General features: G+C 50.4%; 2 protein-coding genes across 3 annotated transcripts; both read right to left on the bottom strand.

Moving 5' to 3' along the window:
• Positions 1–1,811: 1,811 nt before the first annotated feature.
• On the bottom strand, positions 1,812–10,750 carry LOC117049187 (waprin-Phi1-like). Of its 2 annotated transcripts, none has more exons than XM_033153903.1 (4): positions 10,634–10,750; positions 4,334–4,483; positions 3,627–3,779; positions 1,812–1,900 (listed from the first exon to the last, which is right to left on the bottom strand). In XM_033153903.1, the coding sequence occupies exons 1-4, from the start codon at positions 10,641–10,643 to the stop codon at positions 1,869–1,871; spliced, it is 345 nt and encodes a 114-aa protein (XP_033009794.1). In that variant the 5' UTR covers positions 10,644–10,750; the 3' UTR covers positions 1,812–1,868. The 2 variants fall into 2 exon arrangements, with proteins under 2 accessions (XP_033009794.1, XP_033009793.1); XM_033153902.1 differs by lacking the exon at positions 10,634–10,750 and adding an exon at positions 5,400–5,584.
• A 1,359-nt stretch (positions 10,751–12,109) lies between these two features.
• Positions 12,110–19,529, bottom strand: LOC117049188 (waprin-Phi1-like). Its single transcript, XM_033153904.1, has 4 exons — positions 19,350–19,529; positions 18,862–19,011; positions 13,084–13,236; positions 12,110–12,295 (listed from the first exon to the last, which is right to left on the bottom strand). The coding sequence occupies exons 1-3, from the start codon at positions 19,456–19,458 to the stop codon at positions 13,085–13,087; spliced, it is 411 nt and encodes a 136-aa protein (XP_033009795.1). The 5' UTR covers positions 19,459–19,529; the 3' UTR covers positions 12,110–12,295; position 13,084.
• Between the last annotated feature and the right edge of the window lie 5,309 nt (positions 19,530–24,838).

The following is a 24,838-nucleotide window of genomic DNA, read 5'->3' as shown; positions in this document are numbered from 1 at the left end:
CGGAAAAAAAAAATTCCTTCCAGTAGCACCTTAGAGACCAAACTACCGTAAGTTGGTTCTTGGTATGAGCTTTCATGTGTATCTGAGGAAGTGTGCATGCACACGAAAGCTCATACCAAGAACAAACTTAGTTGGTTTCTAAGGTGCTACTGGGAGGAATTTTTTATTTTATTTTGACTTTAAGAAGACATCTGAAGGCAGCCCTGTACAGGGAAGTTTTTAATGTTTGATGTTTAATCATGTTTTTAATATTCTGTTGGGAGCTGCTCAGAGTGGCTGGGGAAACCCAACCATATGGATGGGGTATAAATTATTATTATTAATTATTATTATTATTATTATTATTAGATGCCCCTGACCTCGTCTGGGCCGATTTTCATGAGATGACTTTTCTAGATAATGACAGACAGCTGAGGAAGTGGACAGGATCCTTGGCTGTGATCAGCCTCTGATAGGGATTTGGCACTTTGACTTCCGGCCCCTGGGCTAGTTGCGGCCGAAGAAACTAAGAAGAGCATTTGCTGGATCAGGCCAAAGGGGGCCCACCTAGACCAGCCTCCTGCTCTCACAGTGGCCAGCCAGCTGCCCCAAATGGAAACCTGCAAGCAGGATCCGAGCACAAGAGCAGCCCTCTACCTCTTGAGGCTCCGAGCAACTGGGATTCAGAAGCATTTCTGCCTCCAATTGTGGCCCTTGGAAGCTCCTCTTTTGGCCCCCAGGACCTCCCAATTCTCACCCACTCCCTTCTCTAAGGCTTCTGTGCTGGGTGCAGAGGCTGTAGGTTCTGCAGGCTTGATCTGGATATGTGCCCTGTTCTATGAAGATGTGGGTGTGCACACTGGGGTTTCAATTCTTTTGCTTCCGCTAAGAATCTGGCCAAGACCAGCTCCCTTCTGCCTTCATCTTGCATTGCCCCCAAAGTATTGCTTTCTTCAAATGGATCCCAGGTGCTCTTGGATGATACAGATCTCCTAGAATCGATGTTGTGATGGTCATGTAACTTAAGTTTTGCAAAGGCCGAGTCACTTGTCTTATTATCAATTTTTATTTCATAAAGTCCACATTCCACTTGAAAAAATGTCACACAAATCTCAAATTGGTTTACCAAAAAACAAAACAAAACAAAAATTCAGTAAAAAAAAAAATTAAGAAGTTAAAAACAGCTATTCAAAACATTCCAAAAAATTTAAATCAGTGATAAATGAAAAACACATTAACATACCAGGTACATGTCAACATTCTACATATCTGGGTATGCAATGTTTTTAGCCGGTGCTAAAAAGAGGACAGTGCTGGCTGTTCGATCAAAGCAAAGCATTTTGCAAGGCATCTCAGATTCTCTGCAAGCTTTGTGAAAACTCAGCTCCTTTGCAAGATAACTTTGCTAAACCTGAGGTGCCTGGCAGCTCATGTCTTGAAGAATTTCTTTAACTGCAGGAAACACAGGGCACAGGCGACATGCGCACAGAACAGAACGACAAACCTTTAATTCTATTATACATGATAAGAAGCACCTTAAATGTGTTTGCTGGCGGTTTATGATCAACATGACTGCTTTCTTGGCTTGGCTTTCATTGCGAACCAGGAGGGAGGAATGGGAGGCGGGACCCCAAATCCAAAGGGAGGTCCTACACCTTCCTGATACTGTCAGGTGTTGTGTGCATGTACAGAGCGACGGGCGCAGGTGGTCCGGAGGACGGAGCAAGCAGTGGCGACCAAGGCAAGCCATGTGAACTGAGGGCTGCTGTGCAAAGGGAGAGTTTGACTGCGAAAGTGGGTGAGGGACTCCAATGAACACGGCGAAGGTGAAGAGGGAGGCCAGTGGTTGTCATGGCCCGGGGGTCGGGGTCTGTGGAGGGTCCCCCGCCTCAGGTGTCCCATGGGTTCTCGGCTGCTGGATCTGCAGAGGGAAGATGAGAGATGGATTGGTGAGCATAACTTTGCTGGAGGTGCGCAACACAGGGTATGGGTTACCGATCCAGAAGTCACTTTTATTTCGAGGAGTTAAGTGATCTGACATGGTTACCTTCCCTGCCTCTGTTTGCTTCCTCCTCTCTGTCTCTTGTTCAGCTCTTCAATGGCTGAGAACAGCCTTTAATGCCCTAATCTGTGATAGTGCTGGGCACCTTCACCTTCTTTGATGTCAGGCATTGTTTGGAGAAAGTGAGGCACTGGGAGAGGGTAATTAATAATAATAATAATAATAATAATAATAATAATAATTTATTTATACCCCACCCATCTGGCTGGGCCTCCCCAGCCACTCTGGGCGGCTTCCAACACAATATTAAAATACAATAATTCATCAAACATTAAAAGCTTCCCTAAACAGGGCTGCCTTAAGATGTCTTCTAAAAGTCTGGTAGTTGTTGTTCTCTTTGACATCTGGTGGGAGGGCATTCCACAGGGCAGGTGCCAACACCGAGAAGGCCCTCTGCCTGGTTCCCTGTAGCTTGGCTTCTTGTAATGAGGGCTAATGAGTTATCTGCATGTAACCAGTCCAGCAAGCCATGCAGGCTAACAGGCTAGCTAGCTATAAATCAGATGGTTTGGGGCATAGTTTCTGAGAAGCTCGTGCACAGACTGAGGCTACCTGGAGGAGTCACTTTGCCACTCCTTGAGGGCTTCCAAGTGGCAGGTTGAGGTGCTTGCTTGGCATGTATATAGTGCCTTCTGTTTATTCAATCTTCTCACTCACTCGTGTTTTGTGTCACTTCTGAATCTCATTTTAAAAGAACCACCTTGCATTTGGCAAGACACACAGCATCATCTCCGTAGATGGTGTTTGACATGGGAGGATTTCAGTTACATATACAGTGCAATCGCATCTTACGCATGTTTAACTTGAGCGATTTCAACTGTATGCGGCTGAAGGTAGGATGGTTGAAATTGCACAAGTTAAACCCAAGCAAAGGAGAGAAGCTCGTTTCTTGCCAGTTCTGCTTGGGTTACCCTGTGCATAAAGAGCCTTTAAACTCTCTGTTTTTCTGGGAGGGGGGCAAGGTCTGCTCAGCATGCCGGATCTGCGAAGCTCAGACATGATCTTGCGGGCACCATATGAGTTTCTGTGAGATCTCGCACGACCATCCCTAGCCTTATCCAGCATGAATATAGCTTTTAAGCTCTCTACTTCGCTTGTCAGGCAAGGTCTACTCAGTGGACTTGGGTGGAATCTACACACATGTAAAAATAACGCTGTGAAAATGCTTTAAAAAAACGTTTTGAAAAAAAAAACATTGAATTTGCCATAGCTCACTTTCGCCATCTAGTGTCACATTTGTATATTGCACTTAAGACTTTTGTTTGCAGCTGTATAGCTGAGTCCTGGGAATTCTCTGTCTTTGCTTCACCTGCTAGCCGAGAAGGAGCCTGCACCAGATTGCAAAAGTGTGCATCTCAGGCAAAATCACATTCAAAGGTGTTCATATTAGGAGAAACTTGCCCTAAAATGTTGATGAATTTTCAAGAGGACTTAAGAAAATAATACCGCAGAAATGAACATGAGACCAGCAAAACGAAAAACCAGGAGCCATCAATACTGACAGGTTCACTGAGACCTCCTGCCTCTGAAGACCCACAACACAGAAATGATCTCTTCATGCCCCGCTTCTCTGCCACTCACTTACCTTGCTCTCTGGGAAGGACGCAGTTCCATTTCTTGCAGCCACTCATGCAGCACTTCCTGTTGCTCGGACAATCGGAGTCCTCCCTGCACTGATCCCTGCAGAAGCCCAGCAGTGATATGATAGGCGGATTTGGAGGGCAGAACCCAGGTTTATCTGCATGGGGAGAGAGGGAGAGCATCAGACTCCTAATCTCAGGGTCGTGAGTTCGAAACCCACTCTGGGCAAATAATAATAATCCTGCATTTCCAGACGGGTTTCAGGCCGGCTCTTGCACAGCTCCCCCTCCCTCATCCCACAGAAGGAGCGGAATCTGGATTGTGCTCCTTGCAGGAATGCTTCACCCATCAGAAGCTGCTTGGTGGGAGCTGCAGCCAAGTCGTCTCTCTGGCTGCACCTTGCCAGCAAATACTGTTAGCCCAAGTTACAATCTGACCATTGCTTTTCCTGGACACTCTCCTGTGCGGAGGGGCCCCTGCCTGGAGACTGTGCCACTGCTGGGCCCCTGGCACCATGGGCACCTTGCCTCCTGTCACAGCTATTCCCCCAGGTTGCATCCAGCACCTTAAAGTGCGACTCCTGCATCGCGGGATCCGTCGGGCCCCTTCCAGCTCTACTGTTCTATGAACCTGTCATTGAGGCAGAGGCCCACCTGAGACTGGGTCCTGGGGGCAGGAGAACTGCAGGGGGCAAAGGAGGGCAAGCGTTACCGTTTGGGAGATGGCAAGAGGCCCTGCAGCCCGTCCAACAGCATTTCTCTGTCCCCGCACAGCTGGCATCAGACTGGCACTCTTCTGTGCAGTTTCCACGGGCCGTGACCATTGTTGCATTGGGGCATGTGCCGGCTTTCTCTGCAGCAACTGGAAAAGGCAAAGAGAAGCAAACATTACGAAGAACTTTCGGGCTTTAAAAGCTGTTTGGCCGTGGAACTGTCTCCCGCAGGAGGTTGCGGACTCTCCTTCCTTGGAGGTTTCGAAGCAGAGGTTGGATGGCCACCTGTCACAGATACTTTGGCTGAAATTCCTGCATTGCAGGGGGTTGGACTAGAGGACCCTTGGGGTCCCTTCCAGCTCTACAGTTCTATGGTAAAGAGGTAAAGAGACCCCTGACCATTAGGTCCAGTCGTGTCTGACTCTGGGGTTGCGGCGCTCATCTCGCTTTATTGGCTGAGGGAGCCGGCGTACAGCTTCCGGGTCATGTGGCCAGCATGACAAAGCCGCTTCTGGCGAACCAGAGCAGCACACAGAAAACCGTTTACCTTCCCACCGGAGTGGTACCTATCTATCTACTTGCACTTTGACGTGCTTTCGAACTGCTAGGTTGGCAGGAGCAGGGACCGAGCAACGGGAGCTGACCCCGTCGCGGGGATTCAAACCGCCGACCTTCTGATCGGCAAGCCCTAGGCTCTGTGGTTTAACCCACAGCGCCACCTGCGTCCTATGGTAGCCACCCTCAAATATCTAAATGATATGGGAGATGGAACAAGCTTGTTTTCTGCTGCTCCAGAGGGTGAGATCTGAACCAACGACTTCAAGTGATAGGAAAGGAGTTTCTGACTGAACTTTCTGAGGCTAAGAGCTGTTGGATGGTGGACTGGCAACAGGCCTCCAAGATTCCAGGTAGAGGTAGCTCCCAGTTCTACCTGGAAATGTAACCAGGGATTGAGAAGGTGGGTCTTTCCAAGGCAGGCACTCCCCCCGCTGAGCTTTGGCCCTTCTGCTCCTTTGTCCAGCTGGGCCTCTCCTCTTCTAGGGACTGCCACCCGCTCACACCCACCTGTAACGTTCTGCCCAGGTGTGTCTATCAGCTGAGCTGAGGCTGTGAGAAGCCCCACCAGGGAGACAAGGAGGAGGAGGTGGAGGCAGCTGCTATTCCTGGGCTTCATGGTGATGCTGCTCACAGGGAAGATGTTGTGGTCTCTGGCTGCTGCAGGCCAAGCTTTAAGCTCTCTCAGGTGTGGCTGGTGGAGGGGGAGGGAAGGGAGGGAGGGGGGAGGGAGGGCGAACAGAAGCAATGACTGGAGAACAAGGTGAGCCCAGCTCCCTCCTCCTCCCATTGCACAATCGGATCAGGTAACACCCCTGGCCCTCTTGCGAACCAGGAAGCTGGAGGCTCAGAGAGCAGGCTCAGACCCAGGGGCACAGCCCAAGCCAGGTGGTTTGCCATCAGCAACCTGGAAGCCCAAGGAATGGCTCTTACCTGTGTTGGCCCGGGGCTAAGGGCTTCCCACAAATCCCGTGCTTGCACCTGAGCTGTGAGGGGTTCTTGGGGTGCAGCCTGAGGAGCCTTGCAACTTCCATGCAGCTTCTTCTGGGGTGGAGCATATCTGATGGTGCAGCAGGAAAGAATTACAATCCGCAGCAGTGCTTCTGAATACCAGTTGTCAGTTGTCCTCTTGTGCTCGGGTCCTGCTTGTGGGTTTCCCGTGCAGACACCTGGCCGGCCACTGCGAGAACGGGATGCTGGACTAGGGGGACCATTGGCCTGATCCATTATGTTCTTAGGAAGGAGAGAGCCTGGACTTGATGGCTGCTGGAAGAGGAAATGCCCCACAAGACAGAGAGGGCAATGGGGGTGGTCTTTAAGGTGCCAGTAGAGACATTCCTCTGCCCTCTTTCAGGACATATCCAGAGCTTCAGCCCTGTAAAGCTGCAAGGCAGCCTTTTTGTTGCCCCCCCCCTGGCTGAGTTATTGGGGGCGAGGAAAAGCAGAGTTTCAAAGTGGGCACCAGTGGTGGCTGAAGAATAATGCACCAAATTCCAGCTTATTTGAAATGGTTGTTGAGTGATTTTTGGACCTGCTTAGTGTCAGTTGTTAGAGAGGAATCTCTCTCTCTCTCTCTCTCTCTCTCTCTCTCTCTCTCCTGACCCACTCCCTGCCCAGACCATGATGACGGAGGCTCTTAAGAATAAAGGAGAGATTGTTACTGAAGCAGAGGATGCTTGATATTTACAGGCTGGGCACCATGAGTCACAGCAGCCTCTGTGCTCATGCTAGATTCCAGGCAAAGCAGGACAATCAGGGCTGGGAGCAGCAGCCCAGGCTGAAGGAGCCCACAAACAGGGCAAGGAGTTCAGAACTCCAGAGAAGCAAACTAGCTGGCCACTTACTCAGAGAATCAGAGAGCTGGAAGGGACCCTCAAGGGTCATCCAGTCCAACCCCCTGCAGCACAGGAATCACAGCTCAGGTGACCCTAACAGGTGGCCACCCAAACTCTGCCTGAAAATCTCCAATGAAGGAGAGTCCATCACCTTCTGAAACCGTCCATACCACCATGGTCAAACAGCCGCCAGATAGTCCTTCCTAATGTTGAGTCAGAATCTCCTTCCTTGCCATTTTAATCCATTGGTTCGGATCTTCCCCTCTGGAGCAGCAGCAGAAAACAAGCTTGCTCCATCTTCCATGTGGCATGGCAGCCCTTCAGAGACTTGAAGTTGGCTATCGTATTGCTTCTCTCTATTGGTTCTTAGGTGGAAATCCCTCAAGGGCTTGGAGAAGCCAGATGGACCTTCCTGGGTTACTGAGGTCCAGCTACGTGTCTCTGCTATGGATGCCTACTGCACTCCTCCCTTTCGGGTCTGGATCATCTCCAGACATTGACCACCAAGGATAGCTCAGTTGGTTTGAATGTGGTGCTGATAACACCAAGGCTGCAGGTTCAATCCCCATGAGAGACAGCTGCATATTCTTGCTTGCAGGGGGTTGGACTAAATGATCCTCAGGGTCCCTTCCAACCCTGCACCTATACTTCCATGATCAGCAAAACCTTCCCTGCCGTTTAAGAATTTGTGGCCACTTGGAAAACTCCAGAGGTGTGACCCTGGTCTGTTGAGACAGGTGAGTCACACTTTCCTTTTTATGAGAAGGTTTAGCCTCTTCAATGTCACATAGCTGGGTTGTGTTTGCAGCTAATTTGCAGACGGCCCCCGGCCACAGTCCCCTATGCAGCATCTCTGAAGCTTAGGAGAGTCACTGCTGCTCCCAGTCAGTGTTGGTGACAAATAGTGCTACATGGACGGTCCAAGGCAGCATCCAGCATTCCTACCAGACTGATGTAGATTTGGTCTGTTGCTTCCTCTGGACATTTTAGCATATACCAGCGGCACTACTCCTTCTCTTGATCTTGCTTGCAGGGGGTTGGACTAAATGATAACATAACATAACACCGGTCCTGAGAGATCTTCATTGGCTCCCAGTACATTTCCGAGCACAATTCAAAGTGTTGGTGCTGACCTTTAAAGCCCTAAACGGCCTCGGTCCTGTATACCTGAAGGAACGTCTCCACCCCCATCATTCAGCCCGGACACTGAGATCCAGCGCCGAGGGCCTTCTGTCGGTTCCCTCACTGCGAGAAGCAAAACTACAGGGAACCAGGCAGAGGGCCTTCTCGGTAGTGGCGCCCACCCTGTGGAACGCCCTCCCATCATAAGTCAAGGGAATAAACAACTACAGTACCTGACAGATGGGCGGGGTACAAATAATAAATTATAATTATTATTATTATTATTATTATTATTATTATTATTATTATCAGGACACTATACTTCTGGATCAAAAGTAGCATCCAGATCAAGGGAAGTGATAGTACCTTGGTCAGACCACATCTGGAATACTATGTCCAGTTCTGGGCGCCACAATTTAAGGAGGGTATTGACAAGCTGGAAGGTGAGGATGATCAAGGGTCTGGAAACCAAGCCTTATGAAGAATGGTTGAAGGAGCTGGGTGTGTCTGGCCTGCATAAGAGGAGACTGAGAAGAGATACGATGGTCCTCTTCAAATACTGGTATCTCACAGGCTGTCTCATGTGAGAGGGAGCAAGCTTGTTTTCTCCTGCTCTGGAGGGCAGGACTCGAACCAATGGCTTCAAGTTACAGGTAGGTAGCCGTGTTGGTCTGCCGTAGTTGAAACAATTTTTTTAAAAAATCCTTCCAGTAGCACCTTAGAGACCAACTAAGTTTGTGCATGCACATGAAAGCTCATACCAATAACAAGCTTAGTTGGTCTCTAAGGTGCTACTGGAAGGAATTTTTTAATTTTGTTTCAACAATGGCTTCAAGTCAGAAGAAAGGAAATTCTGGCTAAAGCTTGGGAAGAATTTTCTGGTGGTAAGAGCTATTCAACGATGGAATGGATGGCCTTGGAAGGTGGTGGACTCTCCCTATTGGGAGTTTTTTAGACAGAGGGGATTATAAATCCTCAAGCAAGGAAAATAGATTCAGAATAAGATTAGATATTATTGATGATTGTACAATGTTAAGAATTTTCTAAAGATGTTATACAGTGTACGCAGAAGGAGAGGATGTGAGGGAGTCAATTAACAATGTTAAGGAATAGAATGACTTTGGTTATTGTAGGTCATTTTCGTGTTTAATCTTTTTGTATTTCTTTTTTAGTTTTTTTCTTTCTATTTTTTGTATTTTTGTACAATTTTTCTTATTGTGATGTTTATGTGGATTGTTGGTGTTTTATGTTTTGAAAGCTTAATAAAATTTATTGGAAAATATATATATATATATAAATCCTCAAGCAAATGACCCCCCCACACACACACACACACCAACCAACTTGGGTCCCTTTTTACTTATGCAAGTTTCACTTCTGAAGTTTCGCTTCTTCATTTTCCCAGTGTCAGAAGAGCAGCAAGGATTGAACAGCCTCCACAGTGCAGCCACCTAGTGGCAGGGAACGGACATTGCCTGACATATACCTAATCTGCACAGCTGGTAGTGACTGGCGTTATTTCCACGTTTTGTGGTAGAGCTACTGGAGGCGTGTCAGTTGGTGCAATGACAAGCAAAGTGATATTGGCCAGAAGCAACTCTTACAGCTGTGGCTCAGCTATCAGGGGAAGGCAGGGTCTAACTGTCCAGTAAGCACTTGCCCTAACTGGCATTGGGCTGGGAATTTCAGGTCTAAGGAAGTCAGAAGCAAAGTGAAAATGGCTTTGCAAAGTTTCCTGGGCTGATAAAATTTGCAATAAGACTCGCTGCTGTGCCTCTTCTACAAGAGGCCCGGAGGGTGCTGGCTGTGTGATGCCCCCCCTTTCCATGGGGGGTAGGAAGGGGATCTTGCTGCGCTGGGAAGGGTTGCCATTACTTGAAGAGCAAAAAAAGAGGACAGAGCAAGCTGCTGCCAGCCCAAGCTGGGGAAAGAGGCATGTGGGGCCGCCACTGCCATGCCCTCGTGCCTCTTTCCCTGGCTCAGGTTGGCAGCAGCAGTGGCGCGCAGAGGAACCCAAGTCCAAGATTTTTTTCTATTTTGCTGCCAAGGAGTGTGGTGGAGTCTCCTTCTTTGGAGGTCTTTAAGCGGAGGCTTGACAGCCGTCTGTCAGGAATGCTTTGATGGTGTTTCCTGCTTGGCAGAAGGTTGGACTGGGTGGCCCTTGGGGTCTCTTCCAACTCTAGGAGTCTATGATTCAAGATACCACTAACTAAATAAATAAACCCCGAAACCCGGACATTTCTCTTAAAATGTAAAAATCTCCCCAGATGGGCATGTTGCCCCCCCCCAAAGAGGACATGTCTCGGATTTCCCAGATGTATGGTAATCCTACTGCTGGGGGAGGCACCGTCTTCTCCTTGCTCTGCAGCTTCCCCTCTGAGAGTGACCAGGCTGACACTGCAAGAGGGAACGGATGTGCAGAAAGTCATGCGCAAGGCAGGGGAAGAAGGGCCAGCAAGCCCCCCGGGAGGAAGTTTGAGCGCTGAGACAGATACGGACCTCCCAGACTATCCTTGTAGCTTTATTTCTATGCTGACCTCTCTTACTGTCTCCTTGCTGTTTAGACTGATACCTCTCCGGTTGCATTGTGCTTTCGGCTTCCTCTGCCTTCTCACACTCCTCTCTCAGACCACGAGAGGTCATGCTGGAACGTTCCTCCAGGAGATCACAGGAGGAGCCAGCGCATTGAATAAAATAACACCACAGGCCAGTCAGTCAGACTAGAACCAGGAACGTTTCTCCCCAAGTATGTAGGTACGACAATAAACGGCTTTGTTATTCTCCTACCTGCAAGCATCTCCGTTTGTGTGATTGCTGGTTGCCACAGGTAAAAGTCTTCTGGGATCCACTCCCTTATTGCTTCCTTGCTGGGTTTCAGGAAGTGACCCAGTGGACCCCAGCCAGCACACTTGCAAGGAACTGCTCATTCCCCCACCCGCAGAAACATCCCATGAGAGAATGAAATCAGGCCTGCATTTTCAGGGGGAGGAGGCACTCAGCCTTAAAGTCTTCCTTCCTGCTTTGAAATTCGGCCCTCCAATTTTGTTTCATGTTGCCTCATTTGCACATAAAGGGAACGGTGGTTTATTAGATTAAGCCTTGGACCTGGTCAGGGGCTTAACCATGGGTTGTTTCCTGCCCACAAGCAACCGTCTGAAGCCATGGTTGGTTATTTGTGGCTTGATGGGCCACCTAGCAGCAGGTGCTTGCCAAGGGATAAAGGCAGGAGGAAAGAACAGCTGGAAAGCAAACTTTGGAAACACAAGCCACGGTCTGTTTGATTATCCAGAATAATTTTTTTAAAATGTGTTTGTGGGAGGGGGTGCTATTGTTTTGCTTCTGTTTTAATTATGTTTTTATCTTGTATCTTTATGCTGTGAATCACCCTGACACCTAGGGATGAAAGGCAATAGACAAATTTAATAAATGAAAAAAGTAAATATTCAGGCACAGATTGTGGTTAAGTCTTGCGTTGTTAAACAAAGCAAGTAATTGTCAAGTAAGTAATTTAAGCTTTGCAGAAACTGAGCTACTTGGATAGCTGGATAGTTCATTGTGTGGTGCTGACAATGGCAAGGTTGCAGGTTCGATCCCTCCAATGCTATGATTCTATGAGACCAACCAAAGCAAAGCACTTTGCAAGACGTCTTTCTGAAGAAGAAGAAGAGTTTGGATTTGATATCCCGCTTTTCACTACCCGAAGGAGTCTCAAAGCGGCTAACATTCTCCTTTCCCTTCCTCCCCCACAACAAACACTCTGTGAGGTGAGTGGGGCTGAGAGACTTCAAAGAAGTGTGACTAGCCCAAGTTCAGCCAGCAGCTGCATGTGGAGGAGAGGAGACGCGAACCCGGTTCCCCAGATTACGAGTCTACCGCTCTTAACCACTACACCACACTGGCTCTGCTTCTCTGAAAGCTTTGTGAAAACTCAGCTCATTTGCAAGTGAAAATAAATTTGCTAAACCCAGCAGCTCTTGCTTTGAAGAGTTTCCTTAATCCTATAACTGCTGCAGCAGGAAACACAGGGCAGGTGTTTCTGTGCAGTATGCATTTTGGCACATGATCTGTGTTACTCTTTTCTTGCCTTGACTTTCATTGTGAGCCAGCAGGGAGGAATGGCAGATGGGAGGAATGGGAGGTGGGCTTCTCCCGGGGGGGGGGGTTCTCCATCTCCCACTTTCTGGTGTCCCCCCCAGAGCAAGGGAGGCGGGTGGTTCGAAGGGCACAGCGAGCGGCCGCGACAAAGCCACAGGAACCAGGGACTGCTGTGCAAAGTGAGAGTTTTACTGCAAAAGTGGGTGAGGGGGTCCAACAAACATGGCGGAGGGGGGGAGGCGACCGGGGGCTGAGAGCAGAGCATCAGGGAGATGGTGGTTGTCACTGTCCTCAGGGTGGGGTCTGTGGAGGGTCCCCCACTGCAGCTGCTCCACAAGGTCCCGGACGCTGCATCTGGAGAGGGAAGATGAGAGAGGGAGAAGGTGAGCGTGGCCTCGCTGCAGACGGGTGCCTTTGCAATTATTACCGTTTATTAAATTTAGGGACGTGGGTGGTGCTGTGGGTTAAACCACAGAGCCCCTAGGGCTTGCCGATCAGAAGGTTGGGGGTTCGAATTCCTGTGACGGGGTGAGCTCCTGTTGCTCGGTCCCTGCTCCTGCCAACCTAGCAGTTCGAAAGCACACCAGCACAAGTAGATAAATAGGTACCACTCTGGCGGGAAGGTAAACGGCGTTTCCATGCACTGCTCTGGTTTGCCAGAAGCGGCTTAGTCATGCTGGCCAGCTCCCTCGGCCAGTAAAGCGAGATGAGTGCTGCAACCCCAGAGTCGTCCGTGACTGGACCTAATGGTCAAGGGTAACTTTACCTTTACCTTATTAAATTTAGACACTGCCCTCCATCTGAAGATCTCAGGGCAGTTCACAACATAAAGGAGGGAAAAGGCACTGTTGCAAGGCCTGTGTTTTACAGGCATCCCAGAGTTGGGCTGGCAGAATCCAGCCCACGACACTCACCACCCCAGTGCCATAAATGTCCCACAGAAATCCTGCTAGCAGGTCGATATCGTGATGCCCAACTAAACCCCGCGGGGGGCTCATGGCAGGTTCAGGGGGTGTCTCTGATTTCCAGGGAATGGCAGTGTTTTTCCTGCAGGCACGACCAGTTCTGCCTGGGGTTTCTACCCGCAGACCTCTCCTCCCTTGGCTCTCCAATATGCTCCCTGCAGGACATCATGGGGTCACCTCAGAATTCAGGAGTGGAACAGGCCAATTTGCCACAGCCGTTCTGGCAGCATTTCTTGTCCCCCGGGCAGTTCGAATCCACTTCGCACGCATTGTGGCAGGCGCCCAGCATGGAGATCCCGATGGAAAGGCTGGGGCAAGTGCCGGGCTTATCTGCAAGGGGAGAAGAGCAGAGAGTGAGCAGGAAAAGGAAGGCAAGCGCAGAGGCAGCCGCTGCCGCTGCCGCCCATCTGGCAGTGGGTGTCCTCCTCCAGGGCAGGGCAGGGCAGGGCAGCCCAGGCTTTGCACTGCTTGTGGACAGGCAGGTGAAGGTGAGAGAGAGTGTGTTTGGAGTGGAATCACAGAAGGATCCTACAAAGCAGAAGACCAAGGAAGGAAGGAAGGAAGGAAGGAAGGAAGGAAGGAAGGAAGGGGAGGAAGAAGGAGCTTCAGAGTCACAAAGAACCCCAGAAGAGCCTGGCTGCTGGATCAGGCCAGTGACCCTTCTAGTCCAGGATCCTGTTCTCCCAGTGGAAAACCAGATGCCTATTGTGGGGATTGGGGAACCTGTAATAAGTGGAAGCAGCAGCAGTTGCCTTAAAGGGGAGGCCTCTGCTGCTGGCGGACAGCTGCCATCCCAAGCACATTTTCTAGGACTGGACAAGACTTACCTCTGAGGTTGGACACAGGAAGCCTTTGAAGCGCACACCAGTCCCCTTTCCACACTGCACTTTTCATAGAGTCCTAGAGTTGGAAGGGACCCCCAAGGGTCATCCAGTCCAACCCCCTATAATGTAGGATTCTCAACTAGATCATAGATGGTGTTTCCTGCTTGGCAGGGGGTTGGAACGGATGGCCCTTGTGGTCTCTTCCAACTCTAGGATTCTATGATAGATCATTTGCACAAAACGGTATGCAACTGGACACACAATAACATTGTCTAAAGCAGCAGCTACTCTCTGTGTTGTCTGTGCACACAGGTAGGCATCCTTACAAACGAGTGTGCCACAGTGTTCTCTATTCCCCTCCCCTTAATTACTGTTTCCATTAACTCCTTCTTTGGAGGTCTTTAAGCGGAGGCTTGATAGCCATCTGTCAGGAATGCTTTGATGGTGTTTCCTGCTTGGCAGGGGGTTGGACTGGATGGCCCTGGTGGTCTCTTCCAACTCTAGGATTCTATTCTATGATTCCCCCCCCTATTTTTTATTTTAAGGTTAGGGGTTCCAAGGGCTCTGCACATACATACCCATACTCTTGGGGCCCTGCCCAAGACCTTTTGGCACACAACTTGAAACATTAAAGAGTGACCCCTGCCAGGGAAAAAAGGGTGACTGTAGATCTACATTGGAAAGAAGAGTGTGGGGTCGGTGGGTGTCAAATCAACCTTCAATCTGGGAATCAAAGGCAGCTGCAAGGGGGGGGCACTGAATGATGCTGGGCGGTTCAAACCCCAGGAGGCGCCAGAAGGCAGCCCCCACCCTTTGCTCCCTGGGGGTGGGAGGAGAGCATCAGTGCCACCTATTCACCCAAAGGCCACTGTAGAGGCAGCACTGGGGGGGGGGGGGGCTCCTGAGGAGGGTGACAGCCCTCCTTCCCAGAAGTGCACCAGGAGTGCAACGCAGCTGTTGCTATCATCGCAGGATCAACAGCAGCCGTGGGTGGTGATGCAGTCATCGGATGCTGGATCTCCTGCCTGAGATACTTGCCTCACAGTAGATGCAATAGATAGATAGATAGATAGATAGATAGATAGATAGATAGATAGATAGATAGACAGAGTGCTTTTTCTGGCAGGGCGCGGGGGAACGCATACCCCTAAACATTTTGTGAATCTAAGTTTGGCTTCATTGAGGGGCAGTATTTTAAAATGAGTAGGAAAATGAGAGTACCCCAAAACATTTTTTAGGGGGGGGGGAGCACTGGATGCTTTTGAATTGTGGTGCTGGAGGAGACTCTTGAGAGTCCCATGGACTGCAAAAAGATCAAACCTATCCATTCTCAAAGAAATCAGCCCTGAGTGCTCACTGGAAGGACAGATCCTGAAGTTGAGGCTCCAGTACTTTGGCCACCTCATGAGAAGAGAAGACTCCCTGGAAAAGACTCTGATGTTGGGAAAGATGGAGGGCACAAGGAGAAGGGGACGACAGAGGATGAGATGGTTGGACAGTGTTCTCGAAGCTACTAACATGAGTTTGGCCAAACTGCGAGAGGCAGTGAAGGATAGGCGTGCCTGGCGTGCTCTGGTCCATGGGGTCACGAAGAGTCGGACACGACTGAACGACTGAACAACAACAACAACAAGCACTGGATGGAGAGAGAGAGAGAGAGAGAGAGAGAGAGAGAGAGAGAGATGACAGATGATAGATAGATAAATAGATAGATGATAGATAGATAGATAGATAGATAGATAGATAGATAGATAGATAGAGAGATAGATAGATGATAGATAGATGATAGATAGATAGATAGATAGATAGATAGATAGATATCAGTCTACAGAGATGGCAAGGTTGCTGCACTGCTTCCTATCCTGCCTATTTCATAGAATCCTGGAATTATACAGTTGGAAGGGGACCCCCTCCTCCTCAAATCCAGGGATCATAGCTAAAGCATTCCATTCATAGACATGTTAAACACGGGAAGTGGAAAGCACAGCCCTGCAAAGTCTGCTGCAGTCGAAGGTGACCTCTGAAAGCTCCATGCCGCCCATGAGCTCTGAGAAGGGCCTTCTTGGGCCAGAATGAGTTGACTAGTGCAGACCCTTGGGGTCCCTTCCAAATTACAATTCTATGATTCTAGGGACAACATGGGGATGGTGTTGCATGCACAGGACCCCAAAACGGCACCTGCACCCAGCAGTGGGTGCACCTGATCGTATGGTTTGTACACGCCCTGAGTCAACACTAAGTTCTTGCCTGTGTGAGACGCTCATTAAAGGATTTCAACAGGGAAAGAAGCACTATATTAAGTATTTCCTGGAACTGCAGTTGGTTGCGAAAGAGAAATGCCTCTGGGACGCGGCAGGAGGACCTTCTCCAAATGGGGAATGTCGGCCCCGCAGAGACGAAAAGGAGATTCTCTTCAGAAGTAAAGTTCTCTGCATCTCTATCAGCCTAGATGGGGCACCATCCCACCTCCAAAGTCCATCCCAGCCCACGGGGTTGGCAAGCTTGGCCTGGCATTTAACAGCATCGTTAAATTCTGGGCACCACAGTTCAAGAAGGATACTGACAAGCTGGAACGTGTCTAGAGGAGGGCAACCAAAATGGTCAAAGGCCTGGAAACGATGCCTTATGAGGAACGGCTTAGGGAGCTGGGTATGTTCAGCCTGGAGAAGAGAAGTTTGAGGGGTGATATGATAGCCATGTTCAAATATATCAAAGGATGTCATATAGAGGAGGGAGAAAGGTTGTTTTCTGCTGCTCCAGAGAAGCGGACACGGGGCAATGGATTCAAACTACAAGAAAGAAGATTCCACCTAAACATTAGGAAGAACTTCCTGACAGTAAGAGCTGTTCGACAGTGGAATTTGCTGCCAAGGAGTGTGGTGGAGTCTCCTTCTTTGGAGGTCTTTAAGCAGAGGCTTGACAGCCACCTGTCAGGAATGCTTTGCTGGTGTTTCCTGCTTGGCAGGGGGTTGGACTGGATGGCCCTTGGGGTCTCTTCCAACTTTATGATTCTATGATTCTATGAAAACGCAGAACTGAAAGTGCTGAAACAGAGGAATCCCCACTGCTTTGTGGAGAAGCTCAGCTGGAGACTTGGGCATCTCTCCAAAGGAAGGGGAGCCTGGGAGTGTTTTGGGGCTACCCAGGGGATCCCTGCACAAGATCGTGTTGCCGGTTCTCACTTCTCCAATGCCACTGCATGTGCCTCCTGCCCGCCCCGTCCTGCCCCCCACCAGAGAAGCAAGAAAAAGCCACAGCCGCTTCTCCTGCGGTGGAGGCTGCCTCCAGAAGCCAGAAGCCTCTGCCACAGCCATACGACCCCAGCAAGTCAGGCTTCAGCAGGGGGTGGGGTGAGCTTGGAACCTGAACATTTTGCCTCAGGTGGCAAAATGGACCATCTCTGTGTTTAGCAAAGGAAAAATCAATTATGGACTGCAAGAAGATCAAACCTATCCATTCTTAAAGAAATCAGCCCTGAGTGCTCACTAGAAGGACAGATCCTGAAGCTGAGGCTCCAGTACTTTGGCCACCTCATGAGAAGAGAAGACTCCCTGGAAAAGATCCTGATGTTGGGAAAGATGGAGGGCACAAGGAGAAGGGGACGACAGAGGATGAGATGGTTGGACAGTGTTCTCGAAGCGACTGGCATGAGTTTGGCCAAACTGCGAGAGGCAGTGGAGGATAGGCGTGCCTGGCATGCTCTGGTCCATGGGGTCACGAAGAGTCGGACACGACGGAACGACTGAACGACAACAACAAACTTCCAAAAAGCCACTAGGAATTCCCGTGAAGGCTTCCCTAACTGGGGGAGGACAGAGAGTGAGCAGGCACCTCTGCCCCCATTCTGCCCCACTAGCACATGGGGCTCCAGTCACTCTTTGCAGACTGGAGTGGCAGGAGATTTCTGCCCTGCAGGGGGCTCAGCTAGATGGTGGGAATGGTGCATCCAATCTGCTATGCAAGGGTTAATGCCGCAGCACAGAATCCTATGGTGTTAACAGCACTGTTGGGTCAGAGGGTGAGTTTTAATTGTGAGAGCAGCAGGTGTTTTGATCCTGCTGTGTTCCTGTAAATATTCGTCAGTCTCATATATAAATTCATGTAAATATGTTTCAGAATACCAAGTAAAAGGAAAGTGTTATTTTTAAACTTTAAACAAAGTCTCTTAGTAGTCTTTTCTGGGATAGAATAAGAGAACTATTTAAAAGGGTCAAATGACCCCAGGCAATTTCCGCATAACTCTGTGTAAAGTATAATTACCACATACATCAATGCCCCCCTCCCCCCCCCCCGGGGTCCCTTCCAGCTCTACAATTCTATCATTCCACAAAGGAGATCCTTGTCTCCTGCTTCTGCAGGATACTGGTTGTTACAGAAAGGCTTCAGGCTGGCTCCTGCGCGGCTCTCTCATCCTCCTACTGAGAAGCTTAGAATCATAGAACCATAGAGTCTGAAGGGACCCCAAAAGGTCCTCTAGTCCAACCCCCTGCAATGCAGGAATCTCAGCTAAATCATCCAGGACAGATGGCCACCCAACCTTTGCTTAAATGCCACCTCCCTCCTTTATGCCACAGAAGGGGCAAAATCTGCTCTTTGCATGGATGCTCCACACATCAGGAGACCCCAGGCCTCACCTGCATACCTTGTTTTCCCAACATATGACCTGACCATTCTGCACCCGTTCAGAGGGGCCTGGGCATGGTGCCACTGACTGCTGGAAAGGTGGGGCAGGGGCTTCCATAACGGGCAGCCCCCCTCCCACTCACAGCATCTGGCATCATGGTGCTGAAGCTGAGGCCTAAGATTATAAGAGGAGCCTGCTGGATCAGGCCATTGGCTCATGGGAGTCCAGCCTCCAGTTCTCACAGTGGCCCATGGGAAATTTGCAAGCGGGATCTGACCACCAGAGCCCTCTCCCCTCTCTGAAGCATCCTGGTTAGTAGCCATTGATGGCCCTCTCCTCCGCTGAGTTATCTAAACCTCTTTTTAAAGCCTTCCAATGGGTGACCATCAGGGTCCCCTGTGGCAGTGAGTTCCACAGTTCAACCATGTGCTGCTTAGCTGAGACTGGCTCCTGGGGGGGGCAGGGGGATTGCAGTGGGCGGGGGGGGCACAGGAGGGCCAGCGTTACCATTTGGGACATGGCAAGAGGCCCCGCAGCCCGTCCGGCAGCACTTCTCGACACCCTCGCAGCTGGCATCAGACTGGCACTCTTCTGTGCAGTTACTGCTGTTGCTCTCCATCTCTGTATCTGGGCATGTGCCCCCTTTTACTGCAGCAACTGGAAAACGCAAAGAGAAGACAGTGTTGCCTTAAGGGGTTCCACCCGGCCTCTTCTTGGGGGGCCCTTGATGCGGCCGCAGGCCGTTCCCCTGCCCTTGGCACGTGGAAGCTCAAGGGGGTGGCAAGCTGGCATCAATGCCCATGGCGGGCATTGCACCAAATGCCTTTTCTGGGGGGGTGGAGAGCAACTGCCCGCGGCTCCCTCCCCGGCACCCACTTGCAGGTAAGAGAGGCAAGAGAGTCAGATGGGCTGGGCCTCTTCATCCAGCTGGGCCAGGCTAGAGACAAGGGCTTTTCTCTTCTTCTCGTCTAGGGATAGCACCCTCTCACACCCACCTGTAATGTTCTGTTTGAGCACCTCTATCCGCAGAATCGAGGCTGTGAGAAACCCCACCAGGGAGACGAGGATGAAGAGGTGGAGGCAGCTGCTATTCCTGGGCTTCATGGTGCTGTTGCTTGCAGAGAAGGTGCTGTGGGTCTCTGGCTGCTGCAGGCCAAGCTTTAAGCTCTCTCAGGTGTGGCTGGTGGAGGGGGAGGGCGAAGAGAGGCTCCTGGGCGATGGACAGAGAACAAGTGGAGCCCAGCTCCCTCCTTCTTCCATTGCACAATCGGGTCGGATCAAGTAACACAGCTGGCCCTGGTGTGAACCAGGAAGCAGCAGGCTAAGGGAGCCACGAGTAGAATCTGGGAGTCTCTGCTCAGACAGCTAGGGACCCTTCTATCTCTCCACCAGCTCCTGTTCTCCTTGAAGCATGCAGGTGTTGAAGATGCTCAAGCAAGCCTCTGTTCTCCCCAGAGGAGAAGTGCAAGTTGGACCAGCATCCTGAAGGCCAAGAGCATTGTGCCGTTGAGCAAAAAAACCCCACCGAAATCTCATTTCACCATCTGAGCCAGCAAGGGGTTCTCGGGAGACCTGCCAGGGCGGGTGGAGCTTGAGGGTCCTCAGCACTTCTGCCATCGAATGTGGTGCCACGGGAAAAGGTTTGGAGGAAGAGAGGCCGGCTGCTGGCCCTGAGGCAGAGAAGGCAGCAGAGTGGCAGAGTCCCTCTTTCTTTCAAGATAGACCCAGAACTTCTTGTAGTGCCTCCCCTGACACCTGAACGGCGGTCAATGGTAAATGATGATGCAATGTTTGATGGTAAGAAGAGTCTGCTGGGTCTGGTCAGTGGCACACCTGGCACAGCATCCCATTCTCACAGTGGCTGAACAGTTGCCTCCATGGAAAAGCAGCATTCGAACACAAGAGGACTCCCTCCTCCTGTGCTTTCAGGTCTTCAGAAGCACTGTTGCCTCCAGCTGTGGGGCAAAGCAGAGCCATCCTGGCCAGTTGCCATCAACAGCCCTCTCCTCCTCCGTGAATTTTTCCAGTCCTCTTTTAAAGCCATCTAGGTTGGTGGCCCAGGTGGCGCTGTGGGTTAAACCACAGAGCCTAGGGCTTGCTGATCAGAAAGTCGGCGGTTCGAATCCCTGCCACGGGGTGAACTCCCATTGCTCGGTCCCAGCTCCTGCCCACCTAGCAGTTCGAAAGCACGTCAAAGTGCAAGTAGTTTGAAAGCACATCAAAGTGCAAGTAGATAAAAAGGGACCAGCGGGAAGGTAAACGGGGTTTCCGTGCGCTGCTCTGGTTCGCCAGAAGCGGCTTTGTCATGCTGGCCACATGACCCGGAAGCTGCCTGCGGACAAATGCCAGCTCCCTCGGCCTATAGAGTGAGATGAGCGCTGCAACCCCAGAGTCGGACACGACTGGACCTGATGGTCAGGGGCCCCTTTACCTTTACCTAGGTTGGTGGCCATCACTGCCTCCTGTGGAAGGGAGTTCCACGGTTTAACTACACACTGTGTGATGAAGTCCTCGGTGTTGTTTAACTTACTTGCTAGATTCATCAAGAGATACCGGCTCTCTCAGCCCTTCTCTAGCTTTCCACCGACTCGTGCCCTCACCAAAGGCCAGAGCAATCCGCTGTGCCAAATTGGTGCCTGCAAAGGGGTGGGCGCAGTGCAGAGTGATGCCCTGCTTTGCGCAACCAGCACTTGAGCAGGAGAAAGGAGGGACAACCAACCCTGTCATCTGAGGTACCAGGCTGCCTGTCCAGGTCTCAAGTTCCATGTTAGCCCGGCTGCGGGATCCACCCAGGTCCCTTTGCACCCTCCCTGCTGGGGTCACAGGGCACCTGGCAGCCTCCCTCCTTGCTTGCGTTCTCACGCCAGTTCAATCCACACTGTCAACAATGAGGCAAGGTTTTGGGAATGCTGGAGCTGACGCTTTGTTTGCAGTTGCAGGCACCATGCCCTGATCGAGGGACACAGATGTCCGCTTACGTAATGGGGGTTTAACTCTCCCAGCTTCCAGGGCAAGCAAGATTATCGCTGACCACTGCGGCCCAATCAGGGTTAGCACCCCTTGCTTGGATAGCCTAAGAGGATGGGCTACGAAGGTGCCATGAGTTCTGATGGAAAAGGTTGACAAGGAGGGGCGTTAGGCTTCTGCCTGGCCCGGGCAGGTGAGCACTTCCTGGCTGAAGCGTTCCTTCACAAGAACATAAGGAGGCCCTTTTGGATCAGGCCAATGGCCCATCTAGTCCAGCATCCTCTTCTCATAGCGGCCCAGGAATCACAAATGCTTCTTAGAACCTCAGAAGATCCCCTCATGCCGATGGTCCGAATCCATTCTTTTCACCACTCACTCTGATAGTGGCAGGAAAGCGTCCAGAGTGGGCTGTTTTGCAGCTGTGTGCGCAGAGGAACCTGGGGCGCAGATCAGCTCTGATTTCTTTAGACTGGGAAGGGTGACTGGCAGGCCAAGGGGCAGATCCAGATCTTATTTCTATATCTGCACATCTCCAATTGAAGCACAAAGTAAGCCGGAGAGGAGAGTGACCGAACTCTGGAGAGGAGCACACCTCCTTTTCTGTCGAGAGACTCCTAATCTTCAGGACACATTAACAGCCCACAATCACATTTGCCCACATTATCCAGAAATATTTGCAAGAGACTGCTGGATCAGGCCAATGGCACATCTGGTCCAGCACCCTTGTTTCTTGCTTCTTGTTTTGGAGTTTATTGCATTATTATTTTCCTTGGTGGGTCCCGCAAACCACTATTCCGAACCAAGGGGGTGGCCCCCCAAAAAGTTTGGGAACCACTGGTTCAGAGGGACAGATGGCCTGGCTTGGTGGTTTCTGATGTTCCTCAACCTTCCCAGACTTTTCTTTCTTCTTGATGCCATTTGCTTTGGTCCCTCCTGGCTTATCTACCTGTAATCTCTCCCTGTGTAATTGTTCTTATCATTAGGAAGCAAAGCAGAAAGAACCGACAAAGGAGGAAGATGTGGTTAGAAAAGGATCTGTTTGCAAATGGCAGGGAGGCACCCCCACCCGCTCTCTTTGTCCTTCTCTTCAGTGAACCATGTTTTCATGGCGCAGCTGACTCTGGTGTATCGCCCTGGCTCCTTCTGAAAGTTTGCCATGTTCAGGAGAATGGCGAGATCCTGCTTCCCTAATAAGCTCTGGCTAGCTGAAGGGGACCTTGCCAACAAAGGTCCATATAGCTAAAGCTATGGTTTTCCCAGTAGTAATGTATGGAAGTGAGAGCTGGACCATAAAGAAGACTGATGGCCGTAGAATTGATGCTTTTGAATTATGGTGCCGGAGGAGACTCTTGAGAGTCCCATGGACTGCAAGAAGATCAAACCTATCCATTCTTAAAGAAATCAGCCCCGAGTGCTCACTGGAAGGACAGATCCTGAAGTTGAGGCTCCAGTACTTTGGCCACCTCATGAGAAGAGAAGACTCCCTGGAAAAGACCCTGATGTTGGGAAAGATGGAGGGCACAAGGAGAAGGGGACAACAGAGGATGAGATGGTTGGACAGTGTTCTCGAAGCGACTGGTATGAGTTTGACCAAACTGCGGGAGGCAGTGGAGGATAGGCGTGCCTGGCGTGCTCTGGTCCATGGGGTCACGAAGAGTCAGACACGACTAAGCGACTAAGCAACAACAAGCTGAAGGGGAAACAGGCAAAATGCCCTTAACAGCACCCTGAATCAGGTCATCCTGGTGCTTGGCACAGCACTGAGGGACTCATCCTGGCTTCCTTTTGTGCCATATCTCTAGGCACAGGTCTGTGCTTTAAAGCATTGTGTCCAAGCACTTTTATTTTGGCCCTGGCACTTTCCCCAGGAAAACCCACTGTTCACCGCTGGATCAACGCAAATGTCAGTCGGCAGAAATCCTGAACTGCCGTTTGTTCCAATGGAGCTTTAAAGAATGGGTTTTGTGGGGAAAGCACTGGGGCAAAGAGAAAAAGAAGAAGGTGCTCAGACACAGTGCTTTAAAGTGTGTGTCTGTGCCTCACAAGTGTGGATGAGCCAGATGTGGATGAGGTCAGCATAATCATCTGTTGATGTTCTTGCAAAGCAGGCTGCCATTCCATTCAGTGCAGAGCTTCAAAGTCTGGTGTAATATGCTGGCAATTCTGTTTGCCTTGTGCGCTCCAGATTTCATAGGGCTAAGCCTGTGAGTTTGGGAAACATTTTCCCATGGACTGCAAGAAGATCAAACCTCTCCATTCTGAAGGAAATCGGCCCTGAATGCTCACTAGAAGGACAGATCCTGAAGTTGAGGCTCCAGTACTTTGGCCACCTCATGAGAAGAGAAGACTCCCTAGAAAAGACCCTGATGTTGGGAAAGATGGAGGGCACAAGGAGAAGGGGACCACAGAGGACGAGATGGTGGGACAGTGTTCTCGAAGCGACTAACATGAGTCTGACCAAACTGCGGGAGGCAGTGAATGATAGGGGTGCCTGGTGTGCTCTGGTCCATGGGGTCACGAAGAGTCGGACACGACTGAACAACTGAACAACAACAACAATGGATGAAGATAAATAAATAATAATAATAATAATGGGAGTTCAAGGCTCATTTGTTCCCCCCGACCTTAATTTCCACAATGGGGATATTTGCCCCCCTTTCCAGTGCCAGGGACCTCCCTGCTCATCCTTGGCTGCCACATGGTCAGAGCCTGCAGGAACCATGCATTGCAGGGGACGGAGCCAGATGACCCTTTGTGTCCCTTCCACTCTATTGTTCTGTGGTTCTGCAGGGAGCAGGGGTCTAGGACGGTGCTTTATAGCTTGGATGAAATTATATAGGCCGAAGCAAAAGCATCCCTCCCTCCCTTGGTCAATGTTTGTGCAAAACTGCTCTACAGTCCAGGCCAGATCCATTTTCACCTGAGAACAATCCCGCCTGTGTCCTTTGAGCCGCATTTTGAGAAGAGCATTTGGGCATGTTGTGTGCCAGAGATGAGCTCCTTGGCAGAACTCTTCTCGCACCCATGGCGGCAGGGACTTGGAAAGTGGTCAAACTCAGGGAGGGGTTTAGGAGAGAGAGAGAGAGAGAGAGAGAGAGAGAGAGAGAGAGAGAGAGAGAGAACTACCTGGTACATTTCCAGCCAGCTTCCTTAGGCCAGTCAGCAGTTTGTAACCTGAGTTGTGATCATCTGTTACATAAAGGATTAATTGGTACTTACCTTACAGATGATAACTATGAGGGTGAAAGCAACAGTGGCAAAGGGGGGGGGAAGCAGGGTGGGGGTGGCCATTGCATTCTAGGACTTGTTTGCCGCCTGATATATTTCTGTTTGCTCAGCCTGAGGAACTGCTCTGCCTTTCAGCAACTTCTCTAACTGCTGCCAAATTGCAAGCAGTTACTTATTTTGTGCCCCAGCCTTTGGGGCAATAGCGTCCCTGTCCTGGCCTGCTTGGGCTGCTTTCTCTGCCGCAGCCATGCATTCGTGCATTTAGGTGTGTCGTGCATGCATAAAAGAT

Source organism: Lacerta agilis, chromosome 6, assembly GCF_009819535.1.
Source record: "Lacerta agilis isolate rLacAgi1 chromosome 6, rLacAgi1.pri, whole genome shotgun sequence".
NCBI classification, from domain to species: domain Eukaryota; kingdom Metazoa; phylum Chordata; class Lepidosauria; order Squamata; family Lacertidae; genus Lacerta; species Lacerta agilis.
This window is presented reverse-complemented; position numbering and strand designations above follow the sequence as displayed.